At 40.5% G+C, this 18,857-nt stretch overlaps 1 protein-coding gene across 26 annotated transcripts in view; it reads left to right on the top strand.

Moving 5' to 3' along the window:
- Trpm3 (transient receptor potential cation channel subfamily M member 3) overlaps positions 1-18,857 on the top strand; it is an 886,635-nt gene that overhangs the window by 322,032 nt on the left and 545,746 nt on the right. For 6 of the 26 annotated variants that reach the window (XM_021152595.3, XM_021152592.3, XM_021152591.3 and 3 more), the window contains exon 1: positions 6,146-6,687. The exons of 14 other annotated variants lie outside the window; for them this stretch is intronic. In XM_021152595.3, coding sequence (XP_021008254.1) covers positions 6,511-6,687 — 177 coding nt within the window. In that variant the 5' untranslated portion in view covers positions 6,146-6,510. Of the gene's footprint in view, positions 1-6,144; positions 6,688-18,857 lie in introns of those variants that run through there. 6 more of the 26 variants (XM_021152586.3, XM_021152582.3, XM_021152583.3 and 3 more) reach the window with 2 other exon arrangements.

The raw sequence follows: 18,857 nt of genomic DNA, 5'->3' as shown, positions 1-18,857 counted from the left end.
ATCTTATAAATGGTAATGCTGGGCTATAAGTCCAGGCCATTGGGCATCTGGTCCTTGCTCTTAGCCATTGGGATGAACTACCAGCACAACCATTGAACATGGTAACTCATATTAATAATGTTTATAATAATTACAGTTATATATGGTTTTCACTCTATTAGTGTTGTGATAATTGTTTCTCTTTTTCCCAAAATATGAAGGTGGATGATATAGTAGACCCTGCTTCTATATCAAGAAACTAAGGCTTTGATAGCAGATACAGCTGGTTCAGGGCCATGCAGTGAATAAAAGGCAGAAGAACTGAGTCTAATGTCAGAGCTATCAGATGAAGATACACAGAAGGCTGCTTTCCAGTGTGGAATTTCCATTATAAGCCAGCTCTAAACCTGTAAGAAGAGGAATTTATACTTAACAACTCGGGTGTTCTCTCTCTCTCTCTCTCTCTCTCTCTCTCTCTCTCTCTCTCTCTCTCTCTCTGTGTGTGTGTGTGTGTGTGTGTGTGTGTGTGTGTGTGTGTGTGTGTGTGTGTGTGTATGCACATACACAAGAGATAGAATGTCAGTTTTCTGTGGATGTGAGCTACTATTATCTAAAGACAATATTGCATAGGCTTGCTGATAAAAATTTCAGTAGAAGCTAAATTGTTAGTGACGTTCCTTCAAAGCTCCCTAAAAGACCTTTATGAAAAGCATTTCAAAGGACTTAAGAGGATTGAAACATTACTATATTATATGTGCCCCTGTGACCCAATGTTAGATGCAGCCCTGAAGAGGCTGCATTCGTAGAGCTCCAAAGAGGATGTCCTACTGCATGCCATGGTATGAAGAGGGATTATCCAGTGTAGAGAAACAGAGGGCTACATGGATCAGTTTGAGTGCAGTCTAGAATGGTGTTTGGGAAACTGGTCTTGGAAAGACAACTTGACTTAGAAGTCACGAAGAACTACATTTCATCCCAGTCTTGGGAAGAACCTCTGTCATTGTAGATGCCCAATTGGGCAGTGGTGGGGAGCAAGCAGGGAAAACAACCCAGTACTGGGGGGGAAATAGAGTAGTGTAAAAATATCTAATTAATATTTGTGTGTGTGTGTGTGTTTATATGAAACAAATGCTGCTTATGCTAGTTTTTAAAATGAGTAATTTATTTTAATATAGTTTAATCTATTTCAAAATCTATTAGCCATAAAAGAATCCCAAAGGGATAAAAATCATTTAATCTATTTGAATAACAGAATATTTGGAAATAATTAATAACAGTGTTATAGATCAATAGGGTCTATAATGAGAATTCATATTATAAAGGATAGCGTAAAAACATCAGAGAAGTTCTAAAATGTTTATAGCTCTGAGTACAGTTAAAAAGAATAAAGACATTTAAAAAAACACATGGTTTTCAGACAAAATCAAATTACCATGATGTTCTCAACACAAATGATGTTTTGGGTTTTTTTTTTTTTTTTTGATAAAACTATTGAGCTGGCAGAAGACAAGAAAGCTATGAAGTGAGTGCTAGAGAAATGGATCAGGAGCTGACAGTGCTCACTGTTCTTCCAGAGGACCAGAGGGAAGTTTTTTGCACCCACGTTAGCATCTCTTAATCACCAACTCCAGGGGCTCCAAGGTTGTCTTATGGCCTTTATAAGCATGTATGCACACACACACACACACACACAAACACACATACACACACACAAGATATATACTCGCACAAGCATGCTCATATAAACAAAAATGCACCTCTAAAGAAGAAAAGAGACAGCTGTGAGTTGAGGCCAGTCATAAGTAAAGGGAATGTTAAGACTAGTACAGAATTTAGAAGTGGAGAAAGATACCTATAGAGGCATGATTGTCTGGTTTCAATACTTCTGAATGCTGGAATATCATCTGCCCTCTGCAGACCATACTCAAAAATAAGATCCTGAAATATACATCCAATTAATGTTCAAATGTCCAAGGTTTTCAATGGTATAATAACAGAATATACAAAATTACTTTGGAACATTTTGTGTTCTTACTTTACTATTGCTCTGAAGATGACCAAGGCAACTTAAAAAAGAGTTTATTTTCTTCCAAGCACCTTCTTGGACTTCCCATTATGCCTTGCCTACAACACTCAAATGCTTTCCTAATCCAAAGTCCTGAAGTCTTCCACATTCTTCCCAAAACAGCATGATGAGGCCAGTTACTCCTTGGTACTAACAACTGCTGTTTTAGTTACTTTTCTATTACAGAAAAGACACACCAGACCAAGGCCATGAATAGAAGACTTCATTGGGGCTTATAGTTTCCGAAGATTAGAGTCCATGACTAGCAGGGCACTGAAACACTTCTGAGAGCTTACCTCTTGTCCACAGCATAAAACAAAGAGAGGAAGGGAGGGAGGGGGCGAGGGAGGGAGAGAGGGGGGAGGGGAGGGAGAGATAGGGAGAGCATGAGAGAGATCTAAGAATAGCATTTGCTTTGAAACCTCCAAGTCTATCACCAGTAACATACTTCTTTCATTGAGTAAACACCTCCTAATCTTTCCCAAACAGTTCAACCAATTGGAGGCCAATATTCAAATATATGAGCCTACAGGGCTCATTCTCATTCAAACCACCACACTGTGTGTACTGGTTAGTTTTGGTCACCTTAATAAACCTGGGGTACTTGGAAAGGGGGAACTTCAGTTGAGGAATTACCTCCATTACATTGGCCTCTGTGCATGTCTGTATGGTATTGTCTTGATTAATGATCCCTGACTCACTCTATGTGGTGCTACCACGAACAGATGCTTCTGAATTGTATAAGAAATCAGGCTGAGTAAGCTATGGCAGGCAAGCCAATAATTGGAGTTCCTCTGTTGTCTCTGCTTCAGGTCCTGCCTCCAGGTTATTATCATGACTTCCTGCCTTAGCTTCTCGGAATGAAAAACTATTACCTATTAACCAAATAAGCCCTTCCCTTCCTAAGTTGCATTTGGTCATGTAGTCTTTCACAGTCATAGAAAACACAGGACAGTGTCAAATAGTAAAGAGGACAGTGTGGTTTGTATAGAGCACGTGAAGAGGAGGGTTTTAAACATTCTGATCTGTCTGTTCTTTGTGCATATTTCCTTGTTCCTCAAGTTTTCTAATTCATCTTTCTATATTAGAGGGATATCAAGAAAACTGAGTATGATTTAATTTTCCATCAAATTTGACTTTTCCTGAAGAGGGAACATGATCTTGAGGGTTAAAACATAGACTATCTATAGGTATAGATAGACTTATTAACTGCACAGAGACTGAGCTGAAAAATTGCCAATGGGAAGAGGCATTGCATAGTATAAAGAGAATGAAAATATATTGAAAGTCACACTTTAGAATGCAAAAAATTAACACAACTGAATTGCTACTTTTAGGAATACCAAAATGTCACCTGACCATTTAGATCTGTAAACACTCAGAGTTTAACATTTAAAATGGGTGTTTTGGATGTGTGAGACCCTATCTGCCTTGGCCAGGACACTTCTCTGCTTTAACCTCTTATGGTCCTCTCTTAAAGCATAGGAGAACTCATTCTTGGGAAGGGGCATTTCTTCTAAATGAGAAGGAGGTCCTGAGACCTCTCTTAAGATATTTGACAGCAAATAATCCTGGCACAAATTGCTCCAATGATGAGAGGCCACCTCCATAAGCCACTCATCCTTTGATCTTCATCTCCTCTGCTGCTGCTGCTGCTGCTTCATAGCCTCTAAATCCACTCCCTGAAGGTTTTGTGCGCATCCTTCTAATTACTTCTAGAGAGAATGTGACGCCTCCCTGCTTCCTCATGCTTCCTCATTTCACACAACCCCTAACTATGCTTCTGACCAAAGTTAGTCTTAAAAAATTAAATGAGTTAAGAGAATCAAAGGCTGTGGTTTCAAAAGGATGCTTTCTTTTCTTCCTTTTTCTCTTCTTTTTATTTCTTTCTTTTCTTTTCTTTTACTTTATTTTATTTTATTGTAGTGTTCATAACTTTTTGAAACAATGAGGGGCAAGGGTAGCCAACTGTAATGTCCTTGCCTTTCCCAGGGGCTAGCTTCTCACAAGTGTAACCACTTAAGGGTCTTTAGTAGCCAAGAAATGCTGGCTCCTTGTAGGCTGCTCACTTAAGGAAATATTTTGCTATCTGTTGACTATCATTCTGTAAGAAAAGCCAGAGGAAAACCCCACTGCCTTTGCAGCATTTTTTACTTCATTTATTAAACTTCATAACTCGTAGGAAGCATCCAGGTTTAATTTGTTTTGCTTGATCTTATTACCTGGTACTACATACATACACACAAAGTATCCTTAATGAGAAGTGTCAGTGGGTTGCCAGTGTGGAATAGAGACTTGCTACTTAGAAGATGAACCCTGGTAGAGGGGGCTGTTGCTATGCCAAGCACTGAATTCAGTGCCTCACTGCCACTAGCTCAGTGGGTTTCACGAAACCCCTGGGTATGCAGTTGTGTAATTGTCTCCATTTCAGAGATAAAAGATTCCAATGCACAGAAGAGATGAGAAAATTGCCCAAGGCCAGGGCCAGGATTTTATTTTATTTTTTACACTAAAGCCAGATTTTAGGATTTAGGAGGTTAGGCAAACCTCAGTGATATAGCACACCTACCTGTGAGGGACTTAGTTCATCCTTTATTGCAATTCTTGTCAGATTAAAGGACCAGAAAAAACAAAAACAAAAAACAAGGTAAAGGCTTTATTGCTATTTCATATATATATACATATATATACATATATATATATATATATATATATATATATATATATATATGAAAAAGAGAGGGACACTTGCTTAATCTTTAAAATAGGAATATTATAGCAGCACCTGCTTTGGAGTACTGATGTGAGTATGAACTTACATGATGAGAAGTGCCCAACACCGTGCCTGACATTCCAGCTGCCAACACTTCAAAATGTCCTTCTCCCCACTGTGGACATAGGATGGTGACAGGAAATGAACCATATGTGAACCCTGTTACATTGACACTGCTTTAATAGAGACTAATCCGGTGCAGGATTTTTTTTTTAATGTTCAAGTCAGTGGTTCTGCAGTACTCAGCATCTCTGACTCTGGAGCACTTTAGGAAATGGCGCAGTGATGCAGGTGTCAGGTATTGTTACATTCTTTGTTCTTGATCCTAAAACGCAGGCTTATAGCACATCTGCTCTAACCCCTCTGGATTTTATCCCAGAATACACAGTAGTCTCAGGAGTGGAAAGGGGAGGGGTCTGTTACCCATTTCTTCTGGTTAATTAAAAATAAAAAAATCTCTACAGTCACTGGAAAGGAAACAAGGTGGAAATTTTAAGTACCCTAGAAACACTTGAAGGGTGAGGGTGCGGGGAGTCTCCTGGGCAGAGTCTTTTGTCAGTGATACTACTAAACTTTAATGTCTGGGGAGAGTGGGTAGTCCAAATAAGGGGTGTGAAAGGGCCACCCCCAGCCCTAACCCAGCCCTCCTGAGCTTCCCTGCTTTAAGTGAAACTGGCCAAATTCTGCCTTTAAATGGAAAAGTTCCCTCGTATTCCATCTCACCATGGGAGCTTTAAAAACTGTTGGCTCCAATGGAGCTACACTTTTGTAAAGCCTCCTTCAAAAATTATTGAGAAGAGGGGACACTCAAGGAAACCATTTTTGGTGGACAGTACCCTGTAAGGCACTTTAAGGGTTAAACTTTGTTGCAGAGAAGGTCTATCTTGTGGGAATATCCCCCCATTTAGAAACTACTATTGTTGAAAAGGTAAGTCATAAATATCTTCTTTTGTACAGCTTTCTGTGACAGGAGTAACTCCTTGTTCTCTGTGTGTGTATGTGCGAGTTTGACTAAGCCTCTGACCATCTATCATCTACACGGGGCTTGCTTGTATCAGGGTGCAGACTGTCAATCATAGTTAATAAAAGACTTCAGAACACAGCAGGGATCTCCTTTTACTATAGATCCATTTTACGATGGCTCTCAATTTATTATGTCACACAAATCAAAAAGGAAGCATTTATCTTATCATTCAGAGGCATCCCTTCTCGCTCCCGATGTCCTAGCCCCTCCCCCTGCGCCAGTTTCCAGCCCCTCAAAGATGCTTTGTGCAAAAAAGTATAAGTTCTCCTTCTGGGTTCATTTTTGTTCCTTTTTGCTCTCCTCCTGGCTCCCCCCCAAAACAAGAGAGCAAAGCAAATGGCCCGGGTTCCCCCCCAATGCCTGACCTGTGTTTGCAGGAGGAGAGCAGGAGAGGGAGCGCGCATTCTGGAGCAGGCTCCTCTGACTCCGACCACAGGCTGTTTTGTGCAGGCTGTCCCTCTCCTTCGAAATCAAGCATCCCCTCCCCGAAGCAGCAGGCAGCGTGCCTCCATTCGGCCACATTTGGTATGCATGAGCACGGCTGCAGGGAGAGGGGAGGTGGCTTTCTTAAGAAGGTTCAGGGGCTCAGGAAACGCCACTTGACTAGACTCCCAAGTTCCAGGAAGCCTCTGCCCTAATGGAATTTGCAGGTGTGGAGATGACCATGGGATGCCAGGGCCGTGGGGGACCGTTTATTTTCTAGGCACTGCCCAGATTTGCAGTTTCTTGTCTTCCCGGTGGAATTTGGAAGGGGTCATGAATCAGACTGATGCTTCTCGACCCCTAAATTGGACCATCCGGAAGCTATGCCACGCAGCCTTTCTCCCATCTGTCAGACTTCTCAAGGTACTGTAACTTGCTGCTTTGAATGGCTCTTACTCTGCTTTTCAGGTCGCAATGCCCAACTTCGCACTTGGGCTGGGACGCCAGTTCTGGGGCGTGAGAATGCATGCAGTTCTGGCTGTATTACCCATGGCTAGAGAGAGTTCCCAACACCCCTACCCCACCCCCACCCCCACGCAGCCTGGAGGATAGCCTGAGCCACACTAGGGAATTAGATACGGTCTCAGGGATGGGGCTACCTGTGCGCATCCCCACCTTTCTTAACCATTAGCCCGCCAAACAATGGATTCTCTTATTTGGGAGGATGAGAATAATAGTGGGCATGAAATCAATCGCTTCCTCTTCTGCATTTGGCTCCAGAGCTCATTTTCTTTCCCTGGGGAAGCCCTTCGACCCACTTTCCCTTAAATGGAACCTGAGAGAACAAAGGATTCTCCTCCTTATTTTAAAAGCTCCCTGGCTAGGTGGTCAGTCAGGTAGAGACAAAGGAAGAATGGATCTTATCCCATAGTGACTTTTTAAAGGCACGGTCATTTCTATCTCTTGGTCACTGGACTGGAGTCATTGTGGGAAAAGTATTGTTTCGCATCCGTGGAAGGAAGCCGTATCTAGCTCTGAGTTACACAAAAGATTCCTACTACACCTGAGCTGCAGTTGCTAGTTGTGTCCACAGTGCTCCTGTTTCTGGAAGCAAATGTATTAAAGATGCTGAAAAAGTCCTCACAACTCCTTGGGAATCTACCTTCATCCTCTGCCTGACAGGGAAGGACACAAAGTGCGAAGGGGTGGAGGAGAAATATTGCTTAGAAAAGAAAACGTGCTAACCCTTGCGGGTGGGGGTGGGAGTGCATAGTGGAATGTTCCACATTAAAGTTTGCCAGGCAAGGCAAGCCCTTAATTCTCCTTTTTCTATTATATATGATCTTCTGATTTAATTAGAAGTGACCATAGAGGGACCAGGCTGCAACAGAGGAATGATGGATTAGCCCTGAATAAATCACTCATTTTTATTTTTATTTTATTTTTATTTTTTATTTTTTGGGAGGTGGTATTCTGGTTAGGTTTGATGTGGACAGATAATTCTAAATAGCTAAGTGGTGCCTCGTTACCAAATATGACCCACTGTCTGAGTTTCCCTGACCCTGTTAAACACAAACTGGTATTAACTTTCACAAAGTGTGCCCCCAAGTGCCCTTCAAACCTCATCTTATGGTTGTCATGGCAATGACTTGCTTCCTAAGGGATATTTGGAAAGGAGAACATTTGAGGGCATAGGGAGTGGTTGAAATTTCTACACTTATGGGTGTTTTTGCTGTATTAGAGCAACATGTGTAATGAAGCATGAAAAAAAATGAGGCCAGAGGATTAACAAATGAATGTGAATTTCCCTCCAGATTTAGTAGTCAATCAAGACTAGGGAAAAGAATGTTTTGGGAAATTCACTATGGCTAAGAAAGTGAAGTTCTGTGAGCCCATGTGTAATGAGAACTACCTTTTCAGTTAATGCTGTTCACTGGCTTGACCCCAAAGTGATGCTTTTTAACTCATCTTAACAGTTATATGTATATATTATTAATGCATTCTCAATGTATTATTAATTAGTGCTCATTTTTAAAATAGAAACTGTTATTAATATACTCTTCACAAAGCCAGGAGAGAAGTTTGTATTTGAGATAGATGACATTTTTAGAAGAACTCTGTCATCCTTTAAAATTGAACACACAAACACACAGACACATACAGAGACACAGACACACACACACAGAGACAGACACACACACACACACAGACACACACACACACACACACAGAGAGAGAGAGAGAGAGAGAGAGAGAGAGAGAGAGAGAGAGAGAGAGAGAGAGAGAGAGAGACTATGGCCAGGAGACCAGAGCTTATGTTTTCATCTAACTTCACCCTTCCATTATTCCACTCACTAATGTGGTGCTTGATAACCCTCCGTCTAATAAAGGACATTAGTAAGCCTCCTTTTGCTGATTGCAGGATCTGAAAGAGGGGATGCGTTTTATTAGAGAACTTTCTCTCTAAATGACATCTGTGCATTTGAGAGTGTAGCTACCCCATGAGACTTTAGATAGCAAGCACATTTCAAAATTGTACAAGGAAAATAAACGGATGCCACATCCTTTAAGCACTCTTTAGGCAGAAGTACCAACTTCTTTTGGAAGGCACCTGCGCTCACCACTACACCATCCAGCTGCTTTTGAATATGGGCAAACATGTCATCTACATGAACACAGTGGTGTGTGTTTCCCCCTCTGGGTGATTGGTGCCCCACTTTTGCTCTGTTTAGTACCTATGCATTCTCCCGCTGCTTGTGTCTTCCAAGTGAAAACTGAAAGCTCATGAGTAATAATTTTTATCTCTGGTAAGTGTTCTTCTTGTCTTAGGCTAAACATTAAATATTTAATAATGTTTTTCCTTGCAGTTGATTGCTTACTTTCTACTTTGTCATCTTTTTGACTTAGACTCCACTCTCCCTTCCCTCCCCCCACTATCATCACCATGTTAATTTGATGTATGGCTTATCTGAATATCCAGATGTAAAGAAACCTTTGGCTTAACAAAGCCAATTCTCCCATTCAACAGGTAAATTTTGGTCCTCTTCCAACTGTCTTGAAGTTCTCTGCCCTCTCTGATGCCTGGGGACTTATCAGGAAATGCAGTGCGGGGCATTATGGCCTGATTAGATTTAGCTAAACGCAGATCACTTCCAACAGTCCTGGTTCAAGCTGATTTCTGTTCTTATTCCTCTCCTTGAAAAATGTATTGGGTATTTTTATTTATTTATTTTTGCTAACTTATTTTGGTACTGTATGGATAGTCAGAAATGGCTTCACACACACATACACACACACACATGTCCTGATGGAAATGGGTTTCTATTGAATAAGAGGGAGACAGCAGCCCTAACACATGAATTAAACCCAGCAAGTGTTGGAATGGATGTATTATTCCTTCTGAAAACATTTCATTGTGTTGTTTTGTCCACCCCCAAAACAAATTGTGAACATGCCCACTGACTCTCACTCTGAATTTGGAGCTTCACTTGGAAATAACACTTGGAAATGAATGTCTGGGCTGGATTAGGGTAAGGATGGCCAAAAGGCGGTGCCTTCTTTGAAATGGACGCCTCACAGATGGGACCCTTTCCAGGCGACTTCTGCTCTGCCGGAGCTTGCTTCCTTCTTATGTAGTTCAAGACTTCATCGTACCATTAATCATACACACACACAAGTGAATTTAGTGCCAGTGACAGAATGTTCTTAGCATATTTCATATTCATTATCAGGTCTGTCTCTGCCATTGTTTTATTTAGGAGATTTTATTTTGGTAACTTGTGTTGAGTTTGAAGATTATTTTTAGAGCAAAAGGGTTTTCTTAGAAGTGAAGTTTTGGCAAGCTTTTTGAAGGGAAGGCTTCTGAAAAATGGGTTGCATTGGAGCAAAGGGAAGAGCTATGTAGCCCTCTTTGAATAAAAACATTTATGTCAATTCGTTAATGAAGAGCATATGGTGCGTATAACTCTAAAGAGTTCACTGAAGTTGGTCACTTCACATTGAGGGAGGGTGGGATTTGAGTGACCAATGTCCCAAACAGAATAAAAGGAGGGATCGCTGATTAAGAGCACTTCCTGCTATTTTAGAGGGCCAGAGTTTGGTTCCTAACACTCTTGTTGGGAGGTTTACAACTGCCTCTAACTCTAGACCCAGGGGATCCAACACCCTCTTTTGGCCTCTGTGTGGCCCATATCTATCTATCTATCTATCTATCTATCTATCTATCTATCTATCATCTATCTATAATCTCTCTCTCTCACACACACACACACATACACACACACACAAACACATACACACACACAAAGAGATGGGGGGAGAGAAATGTGGGGGAGCTATATATTTGGTTTTTGAAACAGGGTCTCTCTACGTATCACTACCTGTCCTAGAACTCACTATGTCAACCAGGCTGACCTTAAATTCACAAAGATCCAGCGGCCTTAGTCTCTCTCCCATGTACTGGGATAAAGGGCATGCACCATCACATCTGGCTTTAATTTTTTAAACATATATAATAAATTATATTTGGGAAAGGTAGGCTTCATTGTGTCTAATTTCCATTTCTAGCCAGCTCTGTGACCTCGAGGCTACATAGTCTCTCTGTAACATGGAGTTCCTTTTAAAAATGAAGGGTTTCCGTCTTGAATAGTTCCCATAGTGACTCCCTATGGTGAGGCCCGCATACTCCCTGGGAATGGAAGAACACACAATATCTGGGCTGAAAGGATTGGATATTCTAGTGAAAAGAAAAGAAAAGAAATAATAAATAGTAAGGTTCAAAGCGCATAGAATCTTGTCTACTAAAAAACTGCATTTGACTATTATCCATTATCCCAAAATGGATGAGTTAATGTTTGCAGCGAAATGACTGCCAGATTCACTATTCTACTTTGGCTGTACGATCTAGACCTGGTGAGACACGGTTAAGTGGAAGATGAATTGTGAGATTAGAGACTTGGAGAACCTCGAAGAACCTGGGATAAGACCAAAGTAACAAAAGTAAATTAAATAGGGCTTTGTTGTGTTGATTATTAGTGTCTGAAGGAAGAATCTTTGAGTTTCCATCTTTGGTATCTGATTGGAAGTCCCTAAGAGCAGAGGTCCTGAGAAAGAGGGCAGAGCTACTTTGTGGTCCTCTTGGTGAGCTGGAAAGATGTCACCTGCTGATGCTAATTAGTTAGAGACGAAAGTCAGCAATGTTCTTCTTGGTCTCACTCATTTCATTGACTACAAGTCCCATTGAAGCCACAGTAGCAGAACTTTGAACTAATTGACACACACTTCTAGTAGTGTCATGTCTATGTTACTAGACTATAATATGATGCTAACCAATCATGTTAAACTATGCACCATTTAACCAATTAGTGTCCCTCCTTGAAGCACAGTCTTTTGGACTCTATACTTGTTTTATTTTGCTTTCCTTTCTGATTTTTACACATTGAAGCTAATGAATGTTACCTGAGTAGCAAAGGACATTACTTGGTAGAAAAGTGAGCTATGATATCAGGACTGATGTTTTATGCTCTGGGCTTCCTTATAAAGCTGTGCCACGCTCATCAGTCTGTTCCCAGAGCAAATGTTGCTGAACACAGAGAGATTTGTAGTCCATCGTTGCAAATGGTGGTCCTTCCAGAAAAACACTGCTCCTTAGTGCTTTCAAGTTCTCAACAACCAATTCTATGGGGACTCATTCCAACCTTTATTTTTATTTGTTTGTTTGTTTGTTTTTATTTTTTTAATTAGGTATTTTCTTCATTTACATTTCAAATGCTATCCCAAAAGTCCCTCATACCCTCCCCCCCACTCCTCTACCCACCCACTCCCACTTCTTGGCCCTGGCATTCCCCTGTACTGAGGCATATAAAGTTTGCAAGACCAAGGGGCCTCTCTTCCCAATGATGGCTGACTAGGCCATCTTTTGATACATATGCAGCTAGAGACACAGCCTCCAAACGCTGACACCATTGCATACACAAGCAAGATTTTGCTGAAAGGACCCTGATATAGCTGTCTCTTGTGAGGCTATGCCAGGGCCTGGCAAACACAGAAGTGGATGCTCACAGTCAGCTATTGGATGGATTACCGGGCCCCCAATGGAGGAGCTAGAGAAAGTACCCAAGGAGCTATAAAGGGATCTGCAACCCTATAGGTGGGACAACAATATTTGTTTGTTTTTTAAGAAGCCTCATAATCTCATGCAAAGATTACAGCCAAAAACAACCACACCCACCTTTCAATTTGTATTTTAAGTGGCTGACCTCCAAAGGTCTTCCAATTCCATATAAGATTCAGGATTTTCTTTGAGAGGTAGAAAAAAAGCAAACTGCAGATTTTTGCTTAATGAGGGCTGGCCACAAATGAACCTTAGTTGTGAGCAACAGTTAACTTCAAGACATTAATTAAAACGCCCCCCTTCCCTACCCATTCTATCTATACATGATGAAATTATGAGGATGTGGGCTCAGGGAGTTTGCTGTGGATAAGGAATAATTGATTTTTAGGAAAATAAGGTGTGTTGTTAAATAGAATTTTAATGCTGCATATAAAGAGAACTTTGTCTTTCCATCTCATAGAATATCATCTTCCAAATCCTTTAAGAAAGGGTGAGGAAAAAATGATAAAAGCAGGAGAAAGTGGACAGGCTGAAATCTCCAAGGACTGTCAGATGCACTTCAGATTGTGGCTTCCACTCATGGTGCACCCTATATTATGTGACTTGGCTTTTTTGTGAACTGTTCCCAGACAGCCTGAGGGGAACGTTCTTATTGTTCTGGAAAGTTCTGTCTCCTCTATTGTGGACAGAAGAATGAAACTGTGTGGTAGTGGGGATGAGGAAGGAAATGGTTGGGATGTCCAAGTCCAGGGCCACCTCACTTAAGAAAGCATGGGGTCACAGCAGTGCTCCTGCCAAACTCTGTCTCTGCCTTTTGTGGTGACTTCCTGCAGTGTGGCTTCCAGGCCTACCCTCTCCTGGCAGCTAGTATAACCTCAGGTGGCCCCAGAACTCTAGAGAGTTAGATTACACCTTTCCTTTCCACTATCTGACACAAATAATTCTATTAATCCAAAGTATTCAATAAGTGTATATTGAATAATCAGGAAAAAAGAATCAATGGTTAAAAAAAAAAAACATAAAATCTTAAGACTAACCATAATCTGGAGAGCCTCCGAAGAGAGCAGGTTTTCTAGTCTCAAAGTAATTGATTCAGGAGGTAGGCAAAGCTCCAGAGCTTGCAGTTTTCCCAGCTCTGGGCCCAGGAATCTGCATTTTATCCAGCTCTCGAAGTAAGCCAGTCGCTGCTGTTGCCCACAGTTCTTATAAGAAAGGACCCCACATTGAGGGAAACAAAGCTTGGGGGAGCTTAATTCAGTGGCCCAGCTTTTGTTGGCATCTGGGCTAAGCAGATTTTGTGTTAGTCAACAGTGGAAGCAAAGGGTTTGAAGTAAACAGTTCACAGGTTTTCAAAATTTAATCACAAAAGATCATGTACAGAAAGAAATAAATTGAGTTCAGCCGCCCTGCTCTGGGTTGTAGATAATGTAGCATTGTAATCTGAAGAGATGTTTGTCCTCATTCCTTTAATTTTCTGCTTATTTTATGATCATTTCTCAGTTTTTCTTTTGTATGGCTAGGACATGTGATAAAAGTTCACATTTTATGTCTTCTTGAATTTATTTGAGATACGGTTATGAGCAGAGCCCCCAAAGACAGTCTTAATAATTAAGATTCTGTTACATTCCCATAAAATTTGAGGATTGCAACAAACATTCTGCATGCCCTTTAGATCGAAAGGGTATTGGATAACACCCCTGAAGGGACTCCATAACTGACACCCACAGTGCAAAAGACACCAGCGTCCTACCAGGTCCACACCATAATCACCAAAGCATCTAGTGACTCTAGACTAGCATCAGAAAGAAGACAACACTCAGTGCTTCTGTCTGAAAGAAAAAACATATTCACATTTAAAATTAAACCCATACATGTGATTTTTCAGTGGTACCTTGTATTAAATAGTATATAATATTATGTATGGAAGAGTAGAACTAAGCAAGACTGTACTTTTTTTTTTTTTTTTTTTTTTTAACTGAGCACATGATTGGACTTTGGTCATTTTGAAGGGGACCTTTATATTTTGTAACACAGAAATTTTGTAATTAAGAGCATTTGAGAATTCTGTTCTATTCTGATCAATAGATTCTGGATGGGTTAAGATAGTGAGAAAGGACAGAAAGGGAAAGGGATAAAGTAGGTCAGACAGGAGAAAGCAGGGAAGTAGGAGGAGAATAGGAAGGAGAGAGAGAAAGAGGGAGGAGGCGGCTATTCATCCAATACAATGAGTTCTTGAAGGGGTATTTCTCAATGAAGTCCAAGACTGTCTGCCATAGACCCAGTTCTGAATGTTCTACCCAAGTTACAATACTGGGAGGACCTTGAGAATCTGTATTTCACCTGTAATTTTATGCATAATAAAATTAGAAACTCTTCCTTTTAAAGTGTGGCACGTCAATGAAGAGACTTTGACTCGTTAAATTACACCTCTGGCAGGAGTGCTTCTCAGTATCTGATTTAACCACTAAAACTTGAGTGTGTACCATCTTTCTATAATTCTATGTCTACGTCTACACATCTATCTTATCTTTCCCCCACACTTTGTAATTTCTTATGCTCACAGAGTCCCAAGGACTATTACACTAGTTTCTTATGGGATCATGCAGGAAAACGAATACATTCTGGAGAGGTTAGTAGTATCCTGGGCTAGACGAGATGACAGTATCACATTCTTCCTTACTTACGATACTATGAACTTTCATGGGGCATGACAGAGACACCTTAAATAAAAGAACCCTAGTCTGATTCTGCCTGTCCCTGTGGCCCTTGCTGAACTAGATAAGTTCCTCCCAAGTCTTCTATTCCTTGGACTTCCTTCTGTTTGCAAGAGTCACTTATTCATCACATCATCCAACTAGAAAACCTAGGTTGTTGCCTTTTTGCCTTACTTCGCTTTATCCTTATATAATCTGACAATTAGTCCTGCCAGATTTTCTCCTGTCTCTGATCCGCCCCCTTCTGTCTATTCCTAGTTCCCAAATTTGGCCTCTCTTGTTTCTTGGGCCCAAAATACTATAACTGTCTCCAGTCTTATCCACCTGAAATCATTCCGTCCCCCCCCCCCAGAATGGTTCATTTAAGATACAAGGGAGCTGAGGCTGGGGTGTTCCTGTATCTGATGTTCTTCCATGGTTCTCTGTGTTCTCTCAAATACAATCTGAATTTCTTGACCCAATAAGTAAGGTCTCCCATGATCTGGCCACTGATACTTCTCTGACTTCATATGTCACTCTGATTCTGGAAATCTTTATACTTGGTCTTTTTGCACAAGTGACTTCCATACCTGGAAAGTCTCACCAATTTCTCCTCACCAATTCCTGTCCATTATTAAATGCTCAACTCAGTTGAGCAGCATGTGTCCAGAAGAGGAGGATCTCCTGAGAAGCAAGTTGGGGCTCTCCTCTTTTGCATGTTAATAAAATCAATTACTGTTCCCTCTCCCCACTCAATCCCAGTCTTGAAGATCTTCTCAAAGTCAGGATTCCCATTTCATTCCGTTTGGTATAAGGGGAATTTGGTAGAGAAGCAGAGACACAGTAGGTGTGAAATGAGCTGTACTTGAGCAGGTTACAGTCGATGGAAGTGAAATCATGTGCTGGGTTCAGGCATGAGATGTTGCTACTTAGAAAATGAAATGTCAGTACAGTCCCCTGGCAGTTTTCGACAATTAGAGAATCTTGAGGTTATTTACTTCATGTGTTGCTTACACTGGAAGATTAAATAATTGAGCGAATAACCAGTCCAGTACTTAAAGCAGTCCAGCACCTAGTAAAAGCACGGCAAAGTGGCCGTGAACTCAAAAAGACACTAAGTCATTCAGATCAGGTACCTGTTTTAAGAATATTTACTGAAAGAAAAGTGAGAAATGAAATTACATCGTTTATTGATTGTGTTAGAGTGGATACAGTCCTTCATTTAGTGAGCTAATAGAATTTATTTCCTTTAATAATGTTCTTGCCTGGGCCATGCTGTAAACTAAAGAAAGTAATATTAGAAGGAGAACACTGTTAATCCTGTTGTGACCTCTCCTGATTTACCTTTAACTGGGTGTCTGGCAAATATCTAGAGATAATGGCATAGGCAATGTCCTACCGAAATATGAGTGCTTTAATGTACATGCGATTTGAGAGTTGCTTTTCTGACACATTGGACAATTTTACTACATTATTTACTGTATATTAATGTCAAGTAGAAATCTTAGTGTATCAAGATCCCATAAAGAAAAAAACATCGATGAAAATAACTACCTGGTGGAAGAGATTAAAATTCTTAAAAAATAATTCCACTGTTGGTGGTTAAATTCAAGAGCACATGTGACTAGATAAAAGATATGTAACTATCTGTGGGATTATCTCTGTCTTCTTGCCAGATGAGAGTGTTGGCAAAAGGTGAGTCATCAGATAACAATTGTTGGCCCTACAGTGGCTTGAAAGCTGGCTTGACCGTGTTGGATCCGGCAGTTACATTTGCACAGGTGTGGAATGCTTTGGATACTTCCTTTCAGTCTCAGTACAACTGATGTCCTGAACTTTCAGAGCAGTATCTTTGGCTTCCACGTACTGTATACAAAGCAGAGCCTTAATTGTTCCAGTCAAAACTGGCTCTACACATTGACTAGTTGGAAGTGAAACATCATCCGAAGTTGACAACAGCTTCTCTGAATGTTCCATTCTGAAGACAGGCATTTTAAGTCTTGCTTGAGTCATTTGCTTTTTCTAGACTCTGACGAGATCATTCCTAGACTTGGGAAGGGGATGTTGGGTGTACTTTCCTGTTTTCCAGGAGTCTGAAGTTCACCTTACATTGGGAGAATTAGCTGGTACTATTCACTAAAGATAGAAAGACTAAAATTATTTCCTATGTTATTGTAAATGTGATCAGTTTCTGTGAAAGTAAACATTCCATAGTCTTGCTTTGCAAATTAAAAACAGTAATGTGTCAGTTTGATTGATGCATCAAGTAAAATACTTAATTGTATCATCATTTTGTTCTATAATAACATCAACTTAGAACTATTAAAAGAAAATGCAACACAAAAGTTCATTTCAATGAATATGTAAAGACATTCTACTTCAACACGATTTTTTTTTCATGGCATTAACTCATGTGAGCAAGGGTAGGAAATTAATTAGGGATTTATATAAGAGGCTATATAATTTAACATAAAGATTGCCATAACTAGAGCTAAGTTTCGGTCATTGACTTCGGCATGATCAAATGGACAGTAAACTGCACTAAACTGCCTTGGAGAAGTCAATTAGAACTCGAGTAGAGTTGTCAAGAACATTTACTTTTGGTGTCTTCGTTGTCTTGTGTATAATAACAGAGGTTTGGGTTGGCTAAGGACCAGTCAAAACTGTTACTATAAAAAGCCGGATCATCAATATTTCAGGCTTTGTGGGTCAGATAGTCTCTGTTTTAACTGCTTTGTAGGCGACCCACTCTGTATTGTGACAAGCAACGCTATTTTACTGGGGCTCAGTAGCAGTAATAAGACGGAGTATAACAGATGAGGGCAGTTGTGTCCCAGTTAAGCATTCATGAGCACCAAAATTTAAATTTCATTCAATTTCAAATGCCACCCAATACTACTCTTATTCTCATTATTTGTAATAACTTTAACTGCAAAGTAAAGTGCTTTTAGCTTACCATGGGTAACAGAAGGTAAAAGGGACAAAGTCTAAAGGAAATAGTTTGTTATCCATGACATAAGGTCACTTCCTGCCTAACATTTTTTTAATTGGATGTTTTGTTTTTTATTTAATTTTTATACAATATATTTTGATTTGGACTCCCCATGCACTTCCCAGACCTTCCTACCTTCCTATCCAACCTCATGTTCTCCTTTTCAAAAGAAATTAAAACAAAAAACTAATAAGACAAAAAAATGGCAAAATGAAACTAAAAGCCCCCCATCCCACATTCCACATCCCAGCCCTCCACACACAGTCTTGAAGTTTGTTTTGTGGTAGCCAACTACTGGGCATAGTGTCTGCCTGGGGTATGGTTAGTACCCGGTGACACTCCCGGTGCAGAAGCCCGATTTTCCCCTTTCCCAAGATGTATCACTTGCAAATAGCTCCTTGGCTAGGGGTGAGACCTTGTATCTACTTCCCTTTACACAGGGACCCATGATGGACAATGTGTAGAAAGTGACTGCAGGGATCTAAACAGAAGGAGAATCAGAAAGATGACAAAAGACGGGAGTGATAGATCACTCCAAAGAAACAGTGTCTTCTACAAACAGCAGGACTGGTGCACATCCGAACTCACAGAGCCTGTGACAGCATGCACAGGGCCTGCACAGGTTCAAGCCAAACAAAGACCCTGCTCTAACGTGTTTTGATTATAGAAGGGTGAAGGATTATAATAGCACATGCCACCTTCTTAAGGACGCTGAGACAAAGCCACTTGTCCACTGTTTAACTGGGATCAGTAGGTTATCTTATGATGGACAAATACTTGTCTTTTCTCTTTAAAA

Source organism: Mus caroli, unplaced genomic scaffold (assembly GCF_978045245.1).
Source record: "Mus caroli unplaced genomic scaffold, Mus_caroli_1 scaffold_20, whole genome shotgun sequence".
Classification (NCBI taxonomy): domain Eukaryota; kingdom Metazoa; phylum Chordata; class Mammalia; order Rodentia; family Muridae; genus Mus; species Mus caroli.
This window is presented reverse-complemented; position numbering and strand designations above follow the sequence as displayed.